We start from the raw sequence: 14,852 nt of genomic DNA on the forward strand, positions 1-14,852 counted from the left end.
AAAGGCAGATAAGCTATCAAAGGCAGGTTCATCTATGGAACAACCAGATAGACCTGTTAACTACCTCACCCTAAGGTCAATGTTAGTCAACAATCACAAAGAGGAGTGGCTCAACCAATGGGCATCAGGAAACACAGGCAGAGCCATGTACAAAGAAATGACTACGCCTAACAAACTGGACAGTATTAACTTCCTCCCCCGCAAAGAACAATCTACAATCTTCCAACTAAGAACAGGACACACACCACTATTAAATTACCACCTGAACAAAATAAACTCCACACAACTACCCCTTTGCAGACACTGCGCCCACCCCTTTGAAACCGTAAACAATATCCTCTTTGAATGCCCCTCCCTAATCCACCTTAGGCAGACCCTGCTTCCACTACAGCCCAACATAACCAACACCCTGTATGGCAGTGCTGAACAACTGAAGAAAACAGCACACTTTTTTCCCTTGGCACAGTCTGCAAAAGAGCTCACAGCTCAGCAGCAATAAAGCTGGCTAGAAGAAGAAGAAGAAGAATATAACTTTATCTGGAACTTATCATAGATAGATTTTTTAATCTTGAGATATTACAATGTCTCTAAAACATTTTGAGTATGGTATAAATAAACCTCTGGATGATATAGTTTTTAACTTGAGTCTTACTTAGTTACGAATAGGGAAATTAAATTTAGAACTGCCATGCATATATTTGCATGTATTCCCCTGGCAAAAAAGAAAGAAACAGTTTTAGAAATGGTTGCCATTATTTTCATTATTATACTATCATAAAATGTATTTGTATGCCAACAAAGATATAGCATCCAATATATTTAGCTGTGTTATGCATTGAATAAAAAAAAAAAAGTGTTAGTAATTTGCATTTTGTGTCTCTATTAATTTGTGTGTAGTCAAGGTCAAAAGTCCCAGCATGCCACAAAGTTACGTCTGCCAGTTGAAAATCTGCTTCAAGAAAAAGCTTTCAAAGATGAGGAATACAAATTTGATTTCATCAGTAGTATAAATGTAAAAAAAGTTGGTAATCTTAAAATTGCTGATGATAAAGAAGATTCTGATGAAGACAATAAAAGTGATGGGGAAGAATCTGCTCCTGTAGAAAGAAGAGCTCCAAATGAACTTCTAATGGAGGTTATTATGACAAAATACTAAATTAGAATATTTGTTTTTTTCTCTGTTTGTTCAAATAGAACTTTTAAACCATAATAAAAATGTTTTGGATAAAAAAAATAAGTGAAGTAGCTTAAATTACAAAGAGAAATCAAATAACAGACTGGAACCATATAAAAATGCTTTCACAGTTTTTATCTTGACAAATATCATGTGAACTTTAGTATGAACCATAATTATGACAAAAACACACAAATGTAATAAAGAAAAAAAAATGTTTGGATATCATCTGATCTTTATCAAACTACTTTTTCTCTTAAAGACCATATTTAGCAAACACATTTTTTAATATAATCTTTACAGTTTATAGACTGCCTTATGAAAAAGGACTATAAAAATGCTGAGAAGTTATGTCAGATGAGTATGTTATTTATGTATTTATTTGTCAAAAGAGTACATTTAAGTTTCTATTTCATTTCCATAGATTTTATTTATTAAATTAAAAAAAAACCTCTAATTCCTAATTGACATTTATAGTCTATGTGATATATCTTTATGTAGTTTTGTTGTTTGAACCTAAGAATCCTGAAGCATTGAAATTTCAACCATTGTTGCAAAGAAAATTAAAGCTTGGTAAGTTATAAAACATTAGATCACATCCTGTCAATTTCCTAAACTCTTTGTTTCTTTTTATTATTAATAAAGTCATTTTTTTCCAGGTTGAGTTGCTAACCTTTTTTTTCATTTAAAAAAAAACTGATATAAAATGATAAAAACAGTGCTTGCGCTCCATCATGGGCAAACGGTAGCAAGACCGCACTACAAACAGTGATGTCCTTGCGAACGTCGGTATGGACAGTATAGAGGGACTTCTTATGGTCTGACAGTTATGATAGGTAGGGCATATATCCCATATGGGGGACGAACATATGCCAAAGGCAGTCTTTTTTGGTGAGCTAAAAGGTGGTCGACTTAACAGAGGCACCCCACGGAAGCGCTTTAAAGACCAGCTTAGGCGCCAACTTGCCTTAGCTGACATAGAAGAGAGCACCTGGTTGCATGCGGCCTCAGAACGAGATAGCTGGAGGTCACTCACAAAGCCTCAAAGGCTGCGGGATACACATTTGAGACCAAAGGAAAATCCACTGCCGAGGACAGATGCAGATGTCGAAAAGAAAATCTAAATCGACCACCTGCGGACAATGGTTATGCTTGCCCTGCACAGCCATGGGAAATACTGCATTCCTCACTTATCTTCAGACTCAAAGACAAGACTTATTATTATTATTAAATCAATTTTAAACTTTGTACTTGAAAAGAAAGAAAAACAAGTCGAGACTTATATAGAGCTGAACCCTTTGATTTCTTGAGTAATGAAGATTATTATGTACCAGCACAAACCTCCTGTAGGATGGCATTGGATGGAAGTGGGCAAGGTTTGATTTCGGACCCATTGCAACAACAGACTGAAATGCAAACCAAATGACCAGGCAGCTATTAAGGTTCTACTACCAGATTCTCTTTTTCCCTTGCCTTCGGAATACAATAGTGTTAGCTTTCATTCCCAAATTAATTTTGTAAAAGCTACAAAAAGATGTCCAATAGTATTACTTTGATTTACCATGATTGACATGACAGTTTATGTATCATTTTTTTAATGAATCAAATCAGTTGATATAATCTCACTTCTATAATACTAGATGAAAGGGCTGCATTGGCTGGAGATGATGAGGATGATGATGAAAGCAGTAGTGATGATAGTGATGAGGACAGCTTTGATGACAGTGATGATATGACAAGGTAAATTTTCGCTGTGAGAAACGAGTGAATGTGGAAATAGGAGCCACTATAAGAGTTGCACTTAAGTTTCACTCTGAATATCCAGCCATTTTTTGCTATACGGACGTATTTGGCTCTGGCTGAATTCCACTGCAAGATAGCTGGCCAGATAATAAGTACACTGTATTATTATAATAAAAGTACACTGTATTGTTATTATAATAAAAAGTACACTATTATTATAATAAAAGTACACTGTATTGTTATTATAATAAAACGTACACTGTATTATTTACCTGTCTATCTCCCCCATTCCCATTTGTTTAGTCCATCATATTGAGTTTATAGATAGACATGTGACCACATAAAGACAACCTGTTGACACTGTTTGGGAACTAAGTTGGCTTATTTGGAGATAAATGTCAATAATTAGTGGGCTGTGAGTACATGACACCGGCCTACTAGCATGGCCTATTGTTATACTAACTACCAGTACCAGTATATAACTGTATTTCATTAGTGATGGGAACTGAACTAAATTAAAAAAAAAAAAATTAGATCTAATTATAAACTAAAAATAAAATAGTTCAACTAAATGTTAATTACAAATTTAAACAAAAAATAATAGTTAAACTAAAATAAAAAAATAATTAATTTTTGACAAATTTCATTTTTTTTTGAGGGGGGTTTGTTTGGTCTAGATCTAGCTAATCTATCTTATATTATAGGCCTACGGTTCAATCTTTTATCATTGTAGAAATCTCCACAATAAAAACAGTAACAAGGAAGATGTTTTTTACATACGTTCTTGCACCATAAAATAAAAAAAAGGGTGTGTGTGTGTATATATTTGCCTTGAATTAAAACTTTAAAAACAAAAAAAAGGCTACTTTCATTTTTTTTTATTCTATTAACTAATTATATAATGGAAAATCTCACAGTAAAGTTTAAAATCTCATATAAAAGAAATTGATCCATGGTGGTCATCACAGTCATTGTCTATACATAATATAGTAGGCCTACATGTGCATGTCTATTTGATCATATCGTTAAAATTAGTTGGACACAGGCTATTTACTTTTTGGGTAGGGAGTGTATGGATGGGTGAATTTTTTTTCTCATGAGTTGGTTTTTCTATTGCTCTTAGACCTAAATAACTATCAGTATCTATCCCTAGCTGCCAGGACCATAAGGGGTCCATGGCCTTTTAAATACAAGTCTTTGCTATCAGTGTTTTGTATCTCTTTTGTGATGGTAAAATCACAAAATCCTGACCCAAAGGGTGATTTTTTATTTCTAGAATCTATTTCGCTTTTTATTATGGATGTTTGTCTCAAAAAGCTGCCCAAATGGGGTTTGTTTTTTTGCCAATGACTTTATCAGTAGCATTTAGGACTCTTTTTTTCCCCCTGGCAATCAAATCATTAAATAGAAACAATCTGATATAAATTTTTCACATGTAAAATTATGAGCGAGTCTGGTGTGAATGTACATTTTGTTTTTTTTTCTAGTTACAATGTTTTGTTTGGTGTAATGGTCGAATTGTAAAACAAATTTCCTAACATACAATAAAGATTATTATTATTATGACCAATTGATGGTCTAAAATACATGAACAAATACATCTACATATATATTCACCCACCAAACCCTTATTGCATTTTACCATTGAGAGCTTTACATTAGTTTAATATCCATTTATGTATTCTACATTGACCATCCCACTTTACAGTTGCTGGCCTCGTAATATGCACATCATCTTACATTACACAGATTAGTTTGTGATAGGTCATAGGCCTATCTGTTAATAATTGGTGTTTAATTAATTCATCAATTAGTAATGGAGTTTAAAACAATAAGGTAACAAAAAAATTATTTTAATATAGGTATGTTATTTAGAAGTTTTGCAAAATGTTCAGTAAAACAAGCTATTTATAAGACATGTAGATATATTTTAATATCCAGCTTCAGCAGGATATCAAATAGTACTATATAGTGCAGTCCTAACCACTTAAGTAGCTACAATGAAATTTCAGATGTTTGTAAGAAATAACAGAATTTCTTGTTACAGCTCTGATGAAAGTACAGACTTGGAGGAAAAAGAAGATAAAGAAAAGGAATTGAACACAATATCTGAACAATCAAAAGTGGCCCAGAATCCTGCTAGAACTATCCTTCAAATGATATTTGGTGGCGACTCCCCTGAATTTATTAACCCAGATACAAAAATCGATTTAGCAGAGGAGATTAAAAAACTGGATGATTTTTAGAAGTGAAAAAGGAACATAAAAATATATATGTATGAATACATTCTCAACCTATTGTACATTTGTCTCAGTCATAATTGTTATAAGTTTTAATCAACATGCTGAACCAGATGTTGCAGCTTATGTAAGTTAACACTTTGTTGGTTGTGCAATCAAATGTCAATGTTTATTCTGAACAAAAGTGTGTGGATGTGTTCTTTTGAATAAGGTTCAATTTCTTCCATACATTTGATTTAAATTATTATTTTTTTAAATTTATTAAACTAAAAATGCCATTAAAACCGTTTTAATGTTTTCAGTAGTGACATGGGCAGAGTGACAATTTAGCAATGCAATGAGGATCCAATTCATAGTATGGAGTAGGGTAGGGAAGGGGGCTGGCCAGATGACATAATCATAGATATAAAAAATAAGAAAAAAATTATTAAGTGCCTTTTAGAGTAATTAATTGATTTGTACTGTACATCACTTTAGCCAAATTGTTTACAATGAACACATTACTTGAAGACTATTATTAGAGATAATGAATGCTAGCAACAAGAATAAAATTAATACTTATCACTTTTGCTCAATCTAATGAACAAATAAAAACATTAAATTCACTGGTATCAAGTTATGGGTCATTGAATTTAAAAAAAAAATTAATTTATGAAATTTGTTTTCCCCCTATCCCCTCGTATTAAAGTTTAAATTTCTTATTAGCCAATCTTTATCTCATGAACATCTATCTAGGTAACTAATGTATTTTAAGTTACCAGCTTTTAAAATAATGAGTATTACAAAGATTAGTTCACAAATATTAATTACTAAGGCATCTTTGTAGTTGACAGTAAAACCTGGGGACATTTCAGAGACTAATTGAAACTACGAAATTAGAAAAAAATGTAACTTGTTAAAGGCATATATGTGTGTACCACTTTTTTTTCTCTTTTGGCAAGGCATTTAACATAAAATCTGGTCCAAGTTATTTTACATTCGCAGCTTTGTATTTAAAAGAATGGAAAGAATAAATGATAAGCAAACAAGCAATCAATGTAGCAGCAAAACAATTGACTTTAATGGCTGTCTGTCCAGAACATTGACACAATGTACATGTGACCTAATTCAATGTTTAACATAATGACCTCTCTCTTCTCACAGTGGTTTCTAATTGGACAAAAAAAAAATAAAGTTCACAACTTGTCAGACTCACTCACTCTTATATTAAAGGAAGTCATGGCTGGGTCAAGGCCACAAAGCCTCTAGTTGACAGTAGTAAAACTGATCACAGAACTCTCTCAACTCCTAGTGTTATAGTAGACATGAGTTGTTGAAATAATTTAATTTAAAAAAAAAACAACAAAAAAAAAAACAAAACATGCCTCTCATTACCGAGACAATTATTCAGAAGTATATGTACAATTGTTATTATCAGAGAAAAAGAAATAGAAAGTGTAATTTTTATTACAAAATTCATTAACATTTAAACTATAATTTAATGAAATAATATTGATATATTCTGCATAAGATCATCTCAGCATATACATATACAGTGGACAAGACTCCCCATACATACATGTAATGAAGATGTAGCTCCAAGAAAATCATTTGACAAGTGATACAAAGAATTTGAAAAAGAGAAAATTATTCATCTAAATCCCAAGTCAAATATAAAGAGAGAGAAAAAAAAAGCATTCAATATACATCATTTTAAATATTAAATAATCACACGGAGGGAGAATGGCACATTTGAATTTGACGCATGGAAAATGTCCATTGATGATTGTGTCCAACTGAATCAGTTACACAGGGGATTTCACTTCAGGACACAGTGTGATGACAGAGACGTAACCAGTTACAACTGGTTTAATACCTTACCACATAGGTGACTGCTAAATTAAAAAAACATCACGACATTAAAATAATTGACTGAAATGTAAGATATAATCACAAAATACTATTCCAGCTCAGGCGTTTCAAAATGCTCAAGTTTGAAGATAAATTTGGATGAAAAAAAATGCTTTAAACATATTATTTGAGTATTCTCCATAAGGACGCTGAAGATATAAATAAAAAAAATGTACAAACTTATACAAATTACTAACGCCTAACATTTTCCCAATAAATCATCTTAATGCTTAAACAAGATCAAATGAAAAAAAAAACAAAAAAAACCTAGAAAAGAAATCCTTGCTAACTAAAATTTCTCAAATTAAAAAAAAAAAAAGGATAACGGAAAGATAAGCACTCGATAGTTTCATTTCTGGGATACATTAAATAAAAATAATACAATTAACACGTATACTAATACTAGAGTTAACAAACATTTTTTTAAAACCCAATAACCTTCTCAGAACATTTGTTTCATGTTTAATCGACAAATTTTAATTTCTGGACAATTAGTTTGAATAAAGCCCACTACATTTACAATGAATGAAATTTTGTGGAGTGATTTGATCAACACCAAGAACTTAATGTCTGAGTTGGATCACTCATAGAAAGTGAATGATTAAAAAGTACATTTTGGCTTAGAGCCAACAAATACATAAAGATTAAATCCATTGTGAGGATACTTAAGCCAAAAAGGTATGTAAGTAAAACATGACATAATTACAAAGAACTTAGTTAATTAGCTAATAGTTTGGGTGAAAATAAAACTCAATATCTTTGATTTTTATTCATATAATCCTTTTAAGTTAAAAAAAAAAATCCACATTTTTTTTTTGTAGTTAAGTCATAATTGCACAGAACACAACCAAATAATTTTTTTAACAACAAAATCACAAGTTTTTGACCTCCAGTGTTGTAGTGTAATGTAGATTCATAGTAAAAACATTGGAAATAGAAAAAAAAAAAATAAAAACATGTAACATAATAACAGTTTTTAATAATGAGAATGGAATTGTTGTCAGAGGGCCAATTAAACATTAGTCATAACGATCCAACAGGTTTTGGAAGAAAGAAACCGAGAGAAAAAAAAAAAAAACAGCAATGGTGATCACAATTTCATAGTACAAAAGAAAAAAAATGTAATAAAACTTTTAATTATAATATTTAAACAAAAATTATTATAATATAATCACAATTGTTCAAAGTTTTAAAAATGCCATTTAGCAATGATAAGAAATACTATTATCTATACAAAACAAATACTATGTACTGTGTACATACAGTGAACTCAATAGTTTGTATTATTGAAAGTGTGTGATGAGGATTATTATTATATATATATTTATATGTATTTATACAACATTCATAACAAAAAGAAGCAGGAGGGAAATATTATTTACTTGAATACAAGAAGTATAAATGTTGCAAGTCACATGGTCCATGAAACAGTCCAACTTTCTTAACCATCTTAACTCTAATAAAGTAAAACTTTGCATTAACATGGATATTGCCCAATCCCAATTCCTGCAATGGGTGAACAGTCTATTTCTAAAATTCTGAGTCATTGAAAATTTTATAATAGGGACAAAAGCATTATGGCATGTAGGTAGGAACTTTTTGAGAACAATTCATTTATGCGCAGACATGAGAGTGTAATAAATTAAGCAATGGTTTATATACATGACTTGAAATGCTATGTGCAACTCACACTACCCTGGCAAACATACAACACCCAGATTTAATCAACAAACATTTCAAATTGAGTGATGATAGTCCAAATGATCACGATCCCAAACACACAAGCCACATCTATTCATTATCTCTTGTCGGAAAGAATGAAATACAAAATAATATTTGCGTTGTCTGTTATTATGCAGACTTATTAAAAAAAAAAAAAAACCCACATAAAATGTGCTGTTAATGTTTCAAATATGTGTAACATGAAAATAAAGTTGACATGACCTTTTTTAAAATATTCAAATAAGCTACATAGTAATTTAAAGCAATGACAGTCTCTAGATGAAACAATTAGATTAGGAGATGACATTTGTCTTAAAAATGTGTATTTGTAACATTTAATTAAAAACAAAAATTTAATGAATATAGGCAAAACCATATTATTGAGACCAATTTGTTGAACATAATAAAACCTAGAATACACCAATCTTGAATGCTCAGGATTTGCTCTTTGGAGATTATATTTATTTAAAACTTTTGTAAAAGCTATTGTTTCAAGTAGCCTTAATATGAATAATCATAGTACCTTATTACTCACTTCTATAGGTCCTAGACCTAACTGAGTCTTCAAACATATAAGCACTACATGCAGTAAGTAAAAATACATTTTTATAGGACTATGGTTTGCATTCTGGTTTGCACATCTTCAAGTCAGAATTTGGCCCAGCTGCTGGTAGCTCTCAGGTCTCAAGTAGTGCTCACTACTTCTATGTGGAAACTAAAAAGTTGAATAGAAAAACTGAGATTAGTAGTGCAAGCTTTCTTAAACATGTACCTAAAAAAAATGGTTTATGCATATATCAATTCTGCCTTACTCAATGTTCATTTGAGATTTAGCTAACTGTTAGAGAATCTGAGAATAAAAGTTATTCGTAAAATTAGTCTGATTAATAGAGGAACCTAATCGTATATACAATTTTGGAGTCTAAAAGAACGTCACTTGATTGATTTCCTAAATGTCTTCTGAGAAGATGCTGCATCGCCATTTAAAACAGGCCCAGCCTGTAAAGTTACAAGGCGAGGTTCAATCAGGATCTTACTTTTCCCTTGCTTTTGACCAGATCCCCCACCAGATTTCTTGTGATTTCCATCTTTATCTCTAGAAATGATAGAAGACAGGTGGTCTTTGAGAGACAGGCCAGATTTCTTGACAGTAGAGTTTACCACACCACTGGGGACAAGGTTTGTAGTCTCATTCAATGTCTGCTCTACAAAACTAGAGGCAGTGTTTAGACAAGTCAGGAGAGTAGTGCTGTGATGGGGTGCTTGAACATGTGACAAAGGTGCAGACGACTGTATGAGATGAGGGGGTGCTGCTAATATCTTGATATGGTTAGGAAATGTCCCTGGTGGTGGATTAACTTCACAGTGACTAGATAAGGTCATAGGTGGAGTGTAGCTATTAGTCAAGTCTACACTCTCTGAACACTTTACAGAAGAATCAAACATCTTCTCTTGGAGACAAATACCTTCTGATTTTATAAAAGAAGTTTCATCTGATATGCTCACCAGCTTTCCTAGGTCATGCTCTTTGACTAAGCTTGATTTTGCTCGCACTTGAGATTTCTTACTTTTGCTTTTTGGAGGTGGTGGGGGTTGATTTTTAGCTGCCAGAATCAATTCTTTCTGTTGCTGCACAGCTTCTGCTAAAATTTGCTGCACTGTAGCCGCTATATCTTCTTCATTTCTTTCAGACTCAGGATCAAGCTTTTTACTATCCGTTTTTTTAGATTTCGTTGATTTAGATTTTGAGGTTTTACTGGATTGAGCTAATTTTGTTCCAGGAACTGTTAAAGTTTTTGAAGTGCTAGTGATTGTAGTCTGGACAGAAAGTGGTGTTGAACTGGACTCCTGAGTTAGGATACCTGAGGGAGCTAGTGTTGGGGTTTTGTTAATAGGTATTACCTGGTCTGAGGCTATCTGCTGGGACTGGACTGTGGCTACTACAGAAGGTAGACTTTTAGCTGAAGCCTGCATCAAACCAGGGACTCCAGTGTTGTGTATGACACCAACAGCCCCACCTGTGTTGACTGACGTGACCTGGTGGACAGTTATAGCTGCAGGAGAGATGTGCTGAAGCTGGGCAGTAGCCGGAGATAGCTGGTTCTGGTAGCTCTGAGCCACTGGGGACAGGCTGGAGTGCAGTGCATTGATGTCCATCACTGAGTTCAGGTGCAGACTTCTCTGGGGTACAACAGTGTTCATAATAGTTTGGGTCCCTAAAGTAGCTTGGTTTGGACTTGAGTTCTGGTTCAGGGGCAGTGAAATGCCATGAATATTTTGACCTTGGTTCTGAATCTGTTGCAACAATAGCTGTTGCAATTGAAGCAACTGCAGTTGCTGCTGCTGCTGTTGTTGCTGCACCCCAGTTAGATTAACAGCACCCATCATCTGTTGGAAATTAATGGGATTAAAACCAGCACTCATCAAGTTTTGTAGCTGATTATGATCTATGGACTGGCTGAATATTTGAGTGAGATTGTTTAGGTCTGTTGTTAGATTTGTGGCTGAGCCCAACTGTTGAGACGTGCCCAAAACTTGCATCATGGGATTGGCATTAGGTTGAGGTATAACAAACACTGGTTGGCTTGTTGATGCATATAAAGATGGATTAGCCATGGATACAGTGTCTTTTACCTGAGAGATATTTATCTCTGCCTTGTCCAGCTGGTCATCTGACCTTGCATTGTTCTGAAAATTATTAATGATGCCAGACTGTGCTATTGAGTTGACTAAAACATCATTGTGGTCAGAGGTGACTGTCAATGTTGGCAAAGACACACTAGCAAACATATTCTGACCTCCAATGACAGCATTCTGAGTCTGTTTTTGTAAGTGGCCCTGTAAGAAAGAAGGTGACATCTGCTGAAGATGCTGCTGGCCCTGGGCAAGAATCTGTGCAGCCATAGCTGGTGAGAGCTGTGAAATAGAATTGGTAGGAGACACCTGTTGAATGGGGTTGGTGATAAGCAGCTGATTGTTCAGGCTTTGGACAGAGAGTGCATTCATTATCTGAGTGGTTTGAGATGTATTGTTGACCAGCTGTGCCCCTTGAGGAGCTGAACCCACTACCTGGCCACCCTGAGAAGTATTCATCATGTGCGCCCCAGGGCCTGTGGCAGAAGTGTTTATTATTTGTGGCCCACCCTGCTGAGCATTGATGAGCTGTGGTGTCACCTGCTGAGTGTTAAACACAGTCTGGTTAATGCCAATAGTGGGTACTACCTGGGCCAAAGACTTTGTGACATTAGTCACAACTGATACAGAGACAGGTGGCATTGCATTGTTCATGATCATCCGTGGACCAAAATTGTTCAACAACATGGTGGTGTCCTGGGTGCACTGTGGGCCAAGGCTGGAAGGGATGACAGATGCAACAGACAGTTTCAATTGAGAACCAAGCTCTGGGGAGCGGGAAACTGCAGTGAGAATACCTTGGGCCATCAATGGGTTCATATTTCCAGATCCAGCTATTGGTGTCTTGTGATCATGTTCAGGGCCAAAGGTCGCAGTATGGATAGAGTCTGACGTAAATGTCTGACCCTGACCACAAACTGGCAGAATCATGTTCATGGTGAAGTTACCTGAAGTTAATTGCTGTAGTTGCATCATGTTACCTAAAAGGTTTGGGTTATTGCTGAGTTGCTGTATGCATGGAGAAGGTTGATGTGGATGCTGCTGAAGTTGTGAGATTGTTGCATTTGTGATAGATCCACAGGCTGTACTGGAAGTAACTACACTCTTTGCTCCACCACTGCTAACCATACTTATACATGTGGTGGGCATTCCTTCATTCTTATTTATCTGAACTGTAGACAAACTAGCACCATTGTTCTGCAAATTAAGCTGTGCCCTGGCAGCTGCTGACAGCAGGCTACTAGCAGGAAATTCCAGACCTACACCAGTCCCCTGTGAAATAGCTTGCTGAATGACTTTAAGCTGTTCAGCTGTTTCTGCATTGTTGCACTGGGCCAGAACTTGTTGGAGGGCTGTAATATTCAAGTTGTTGCTGCTCAGTAACTGTGTCACATCTCCATTCAAACTGGAGACTGACATTTTCTTGATAAGTTCTACCTCTTGTTTAACAGCTTCCTTTTTGATCTGGCAAGGTTTTACTTTAGACTTCAGTTTAGAGATCTTTTTCTCAGAGAGTTTGCTGACAGCAGATGGACTTTTAGTCTGAGCAGTAATAAACTGTGAAGAATCCTCATCTGTCTCACCATGTTCCGAGACAAGCACATTGACTGGTGTGTGCTTGCAATCCTTATCTTCGGACATATTAAAATCATAAACATCACTCTTATTGTCTAGACAAGTTTCAGAATCTGACCTATCTTGGCTACTTCCTACCTGACTTAGGTATGCTGAGTCATTGTTTTCATGTGTATCAGAGAAACTCTTACTACTATCCATCTCATACACACTCTTCTGATCATCACTTTCTGATTTTATCTCTAAATCAATTTCTTCTGGTTTAAATAGGGACTTTTTCACAGTTTTGCCAGGATCTGGAGAGGACATAAATGTAATCTGCTTGGCAGTGTCTGACCTAGGAGGAGTTGGGGAACTGCAATTTAACTGACATGATGCTATAGAATTGTTTATAATGGCTGTTTGCTGTTCAACAAATACTGTGGGATTGTCCAAAAAAGAAACAGCTGTGGAAGGCTGTGCTGCTTTACCAATTAATTTTGCACAGGGAGAGCTCCTGTCCACAATGCTATTTATTTGTTTTTGTTTTTCCTTTTTACTTTTGGGCCTCTTGGACTTGATTTTTTTAGGATCAAGCCAAGCTTGTCCACCAAGCTGTTGTAGCTGTTGCTGGGGAGTGCTGTGTTGAACAAAGTTGGCAGTATGTGAATGGACATAGTTTGCATGATTAAAACCAGCAGTTGACTGATATGTTGGTTTAGGGCTACTTTGGAAGTGGGGAAAAGATGAAGTCCTGCTTGGGCTGGTACACTGCCATATAGATTGTTTAAACCCTTCATTGACTTGTGGTGCAGACTGTGCACTATTAAGATACTTTTGGTTTTGGTAAAACATGCTTGGGCCCTTCCCAAAAGTAGACTGGTGCTCTAGCTGGGATATATCTTTTTCTTTAGCAGCCATTTGCCTGCTCAAAGGAGACTGCAGGTTGGGCTCCCTGCCCCTTCTTTGATCACAGAACTCATTTCCAACCTCACCTACTAACATCTGCCTTGAACTCGTTTGAACAGCTTGCTGGTAGTCCACCTGGAATGTTTGTTTGTTCTCAGTTTTGCAAACAAAATGCTCTTTTTCTCCAGAACTGGCAGAGCCTCTGGTAAAAAAATTAGCTGGTTGACTGCCAACACCATTATTACTACCAATCATGGCTGGATTGCCCAAGGAAGAAGCATCTCTGTTGGTAACGTGTACTTCTGCATTTCCCAAAAGGCAATTTTCTTGAACTGGTGATTCTTGAGAAAATGGTATCTGTTGAGTGTTTCCTAGGTACATTGCATGTTTATTCACAGCTTTAGTAATACTAGATTTCAATCTTTTCAATGGTGAGACTATCAATTCATCTCCTGCAGGAACTGATTTCCTCTCTTGCCTTTTCTTTCCTAGTAAAATAGGATCTGTTGAAGACAAGATATAATTTTTTTTTGAGGTATTGTTATCTCTGAATTACATATTATTTTAACAAGTCAAACTTCTTTTAAAAATTATCTTCCTAATCTTATAAATTCTAAAGGATAAACATGGAATTACTTCTAGCCAGTTTTCAGAAAAAGAAACCATGATGCTGCCTTGATGTGTTTTATGTTGTCCTGTGTACCAATACATTGCTATTCACACGAATGTCTTTAAAATTGTAAAAAGACTTGAACAATGACAACAAAATAAAGATGTTTTTGCTTTTAGAAGTGGGAAGGGAAGTTGAAAGGACATGATGTTAGAAGATAAGAATATATATTAAGATGATACGCTATATAAGAACCTAATATTTATATATAATACAGAAACTGATGGTGTAACTGTTTCAGGGAAGTGACATTAGGTTTTTCTGTAAACTTGACCAATTCGGGGATAAGTCTATTTTTACCTCAGTTGAGAATGTA

General features: G+C 34.8%; 2 protein-coding genes across 7 annotated transcripts in view; one reads left to right on the top strand and one right to left on the bottom strand.

Moving 5' to 3' along the window:
* The window catches only part of LOC106055078 (uncharacterized protein DDB_G0283697-like), a 20,925-nt gene extending 14,409 nt beyond the window's left edge, over positions 1-6,516 (top strand). For all 4 annotated transcript variants that reach the window (XM_056004496.1, XM_056004497.1, XM_056004498.1 and 1 more), the window contains 5 exons: positions 898-1,135; positions 1,478-1,535; positions 1,676-1,747; positions 2,815-2,914; positions 4,965-6,516. In XM_056004496.1, coding sequence (XP_055860471.1) covers positions 898-1,135; positions 1,478-1,535; positions 1,676-1,747; positions 2,815-2,914; positions 4,965-5,163 — 667 coding nt within the window. In that variant the 3' untranslated portion in view covers positions 5,164-6,516. The remainder of the gene's footprint in view (positions 1-897; positions 1,136-1,477; positions 1,536-1,675; positions 1,748-2,814; positions 2,915-4,964) is intronic.
* Positions 6,190-14,852, bottom strand: part of LOC106055075 (uncharacterized) — a 25,858-nt gene continuing 17,195 nt past the window's right edge. The window contains exons 4-5 of one of the 3 annotated variants that reach the window (XM_013211201.2): positions 10,672-14,369; positions 6,190-9,484 (exon numbers count right to left, since the gene is read on the bottom strand). In XM_013211201.2, coding sequence (XP_013066655.2) covers positions 9,413-9,484; positions 10,672-14,369 — 3,770 coding nt within the window. In that variant the 3' untranslated portion in view covers positions 6,190-9,412. Of the gene's footprint in view, positions 14,370-14,852 lie in introns of all 3 variants that reach the window. The other 2 variants (XM_013211200.2, XM_013211199.2) reach the window with 2 other exon arrangements.

The sequence above is a fragment of the Biomphalaria glabrata genome, chromosome 11 (assembly GCF_947242115.1).
Source record: "Biomphalaria glabrata chromosome 11, xgBioGlab47.1, whole genome shotgun sequence".
NCBI lineage: Eukaryota > Metazoa > Mollusca > Gastropoda > Planorbidae > Biomphalaria > Biomphalaria glabrata.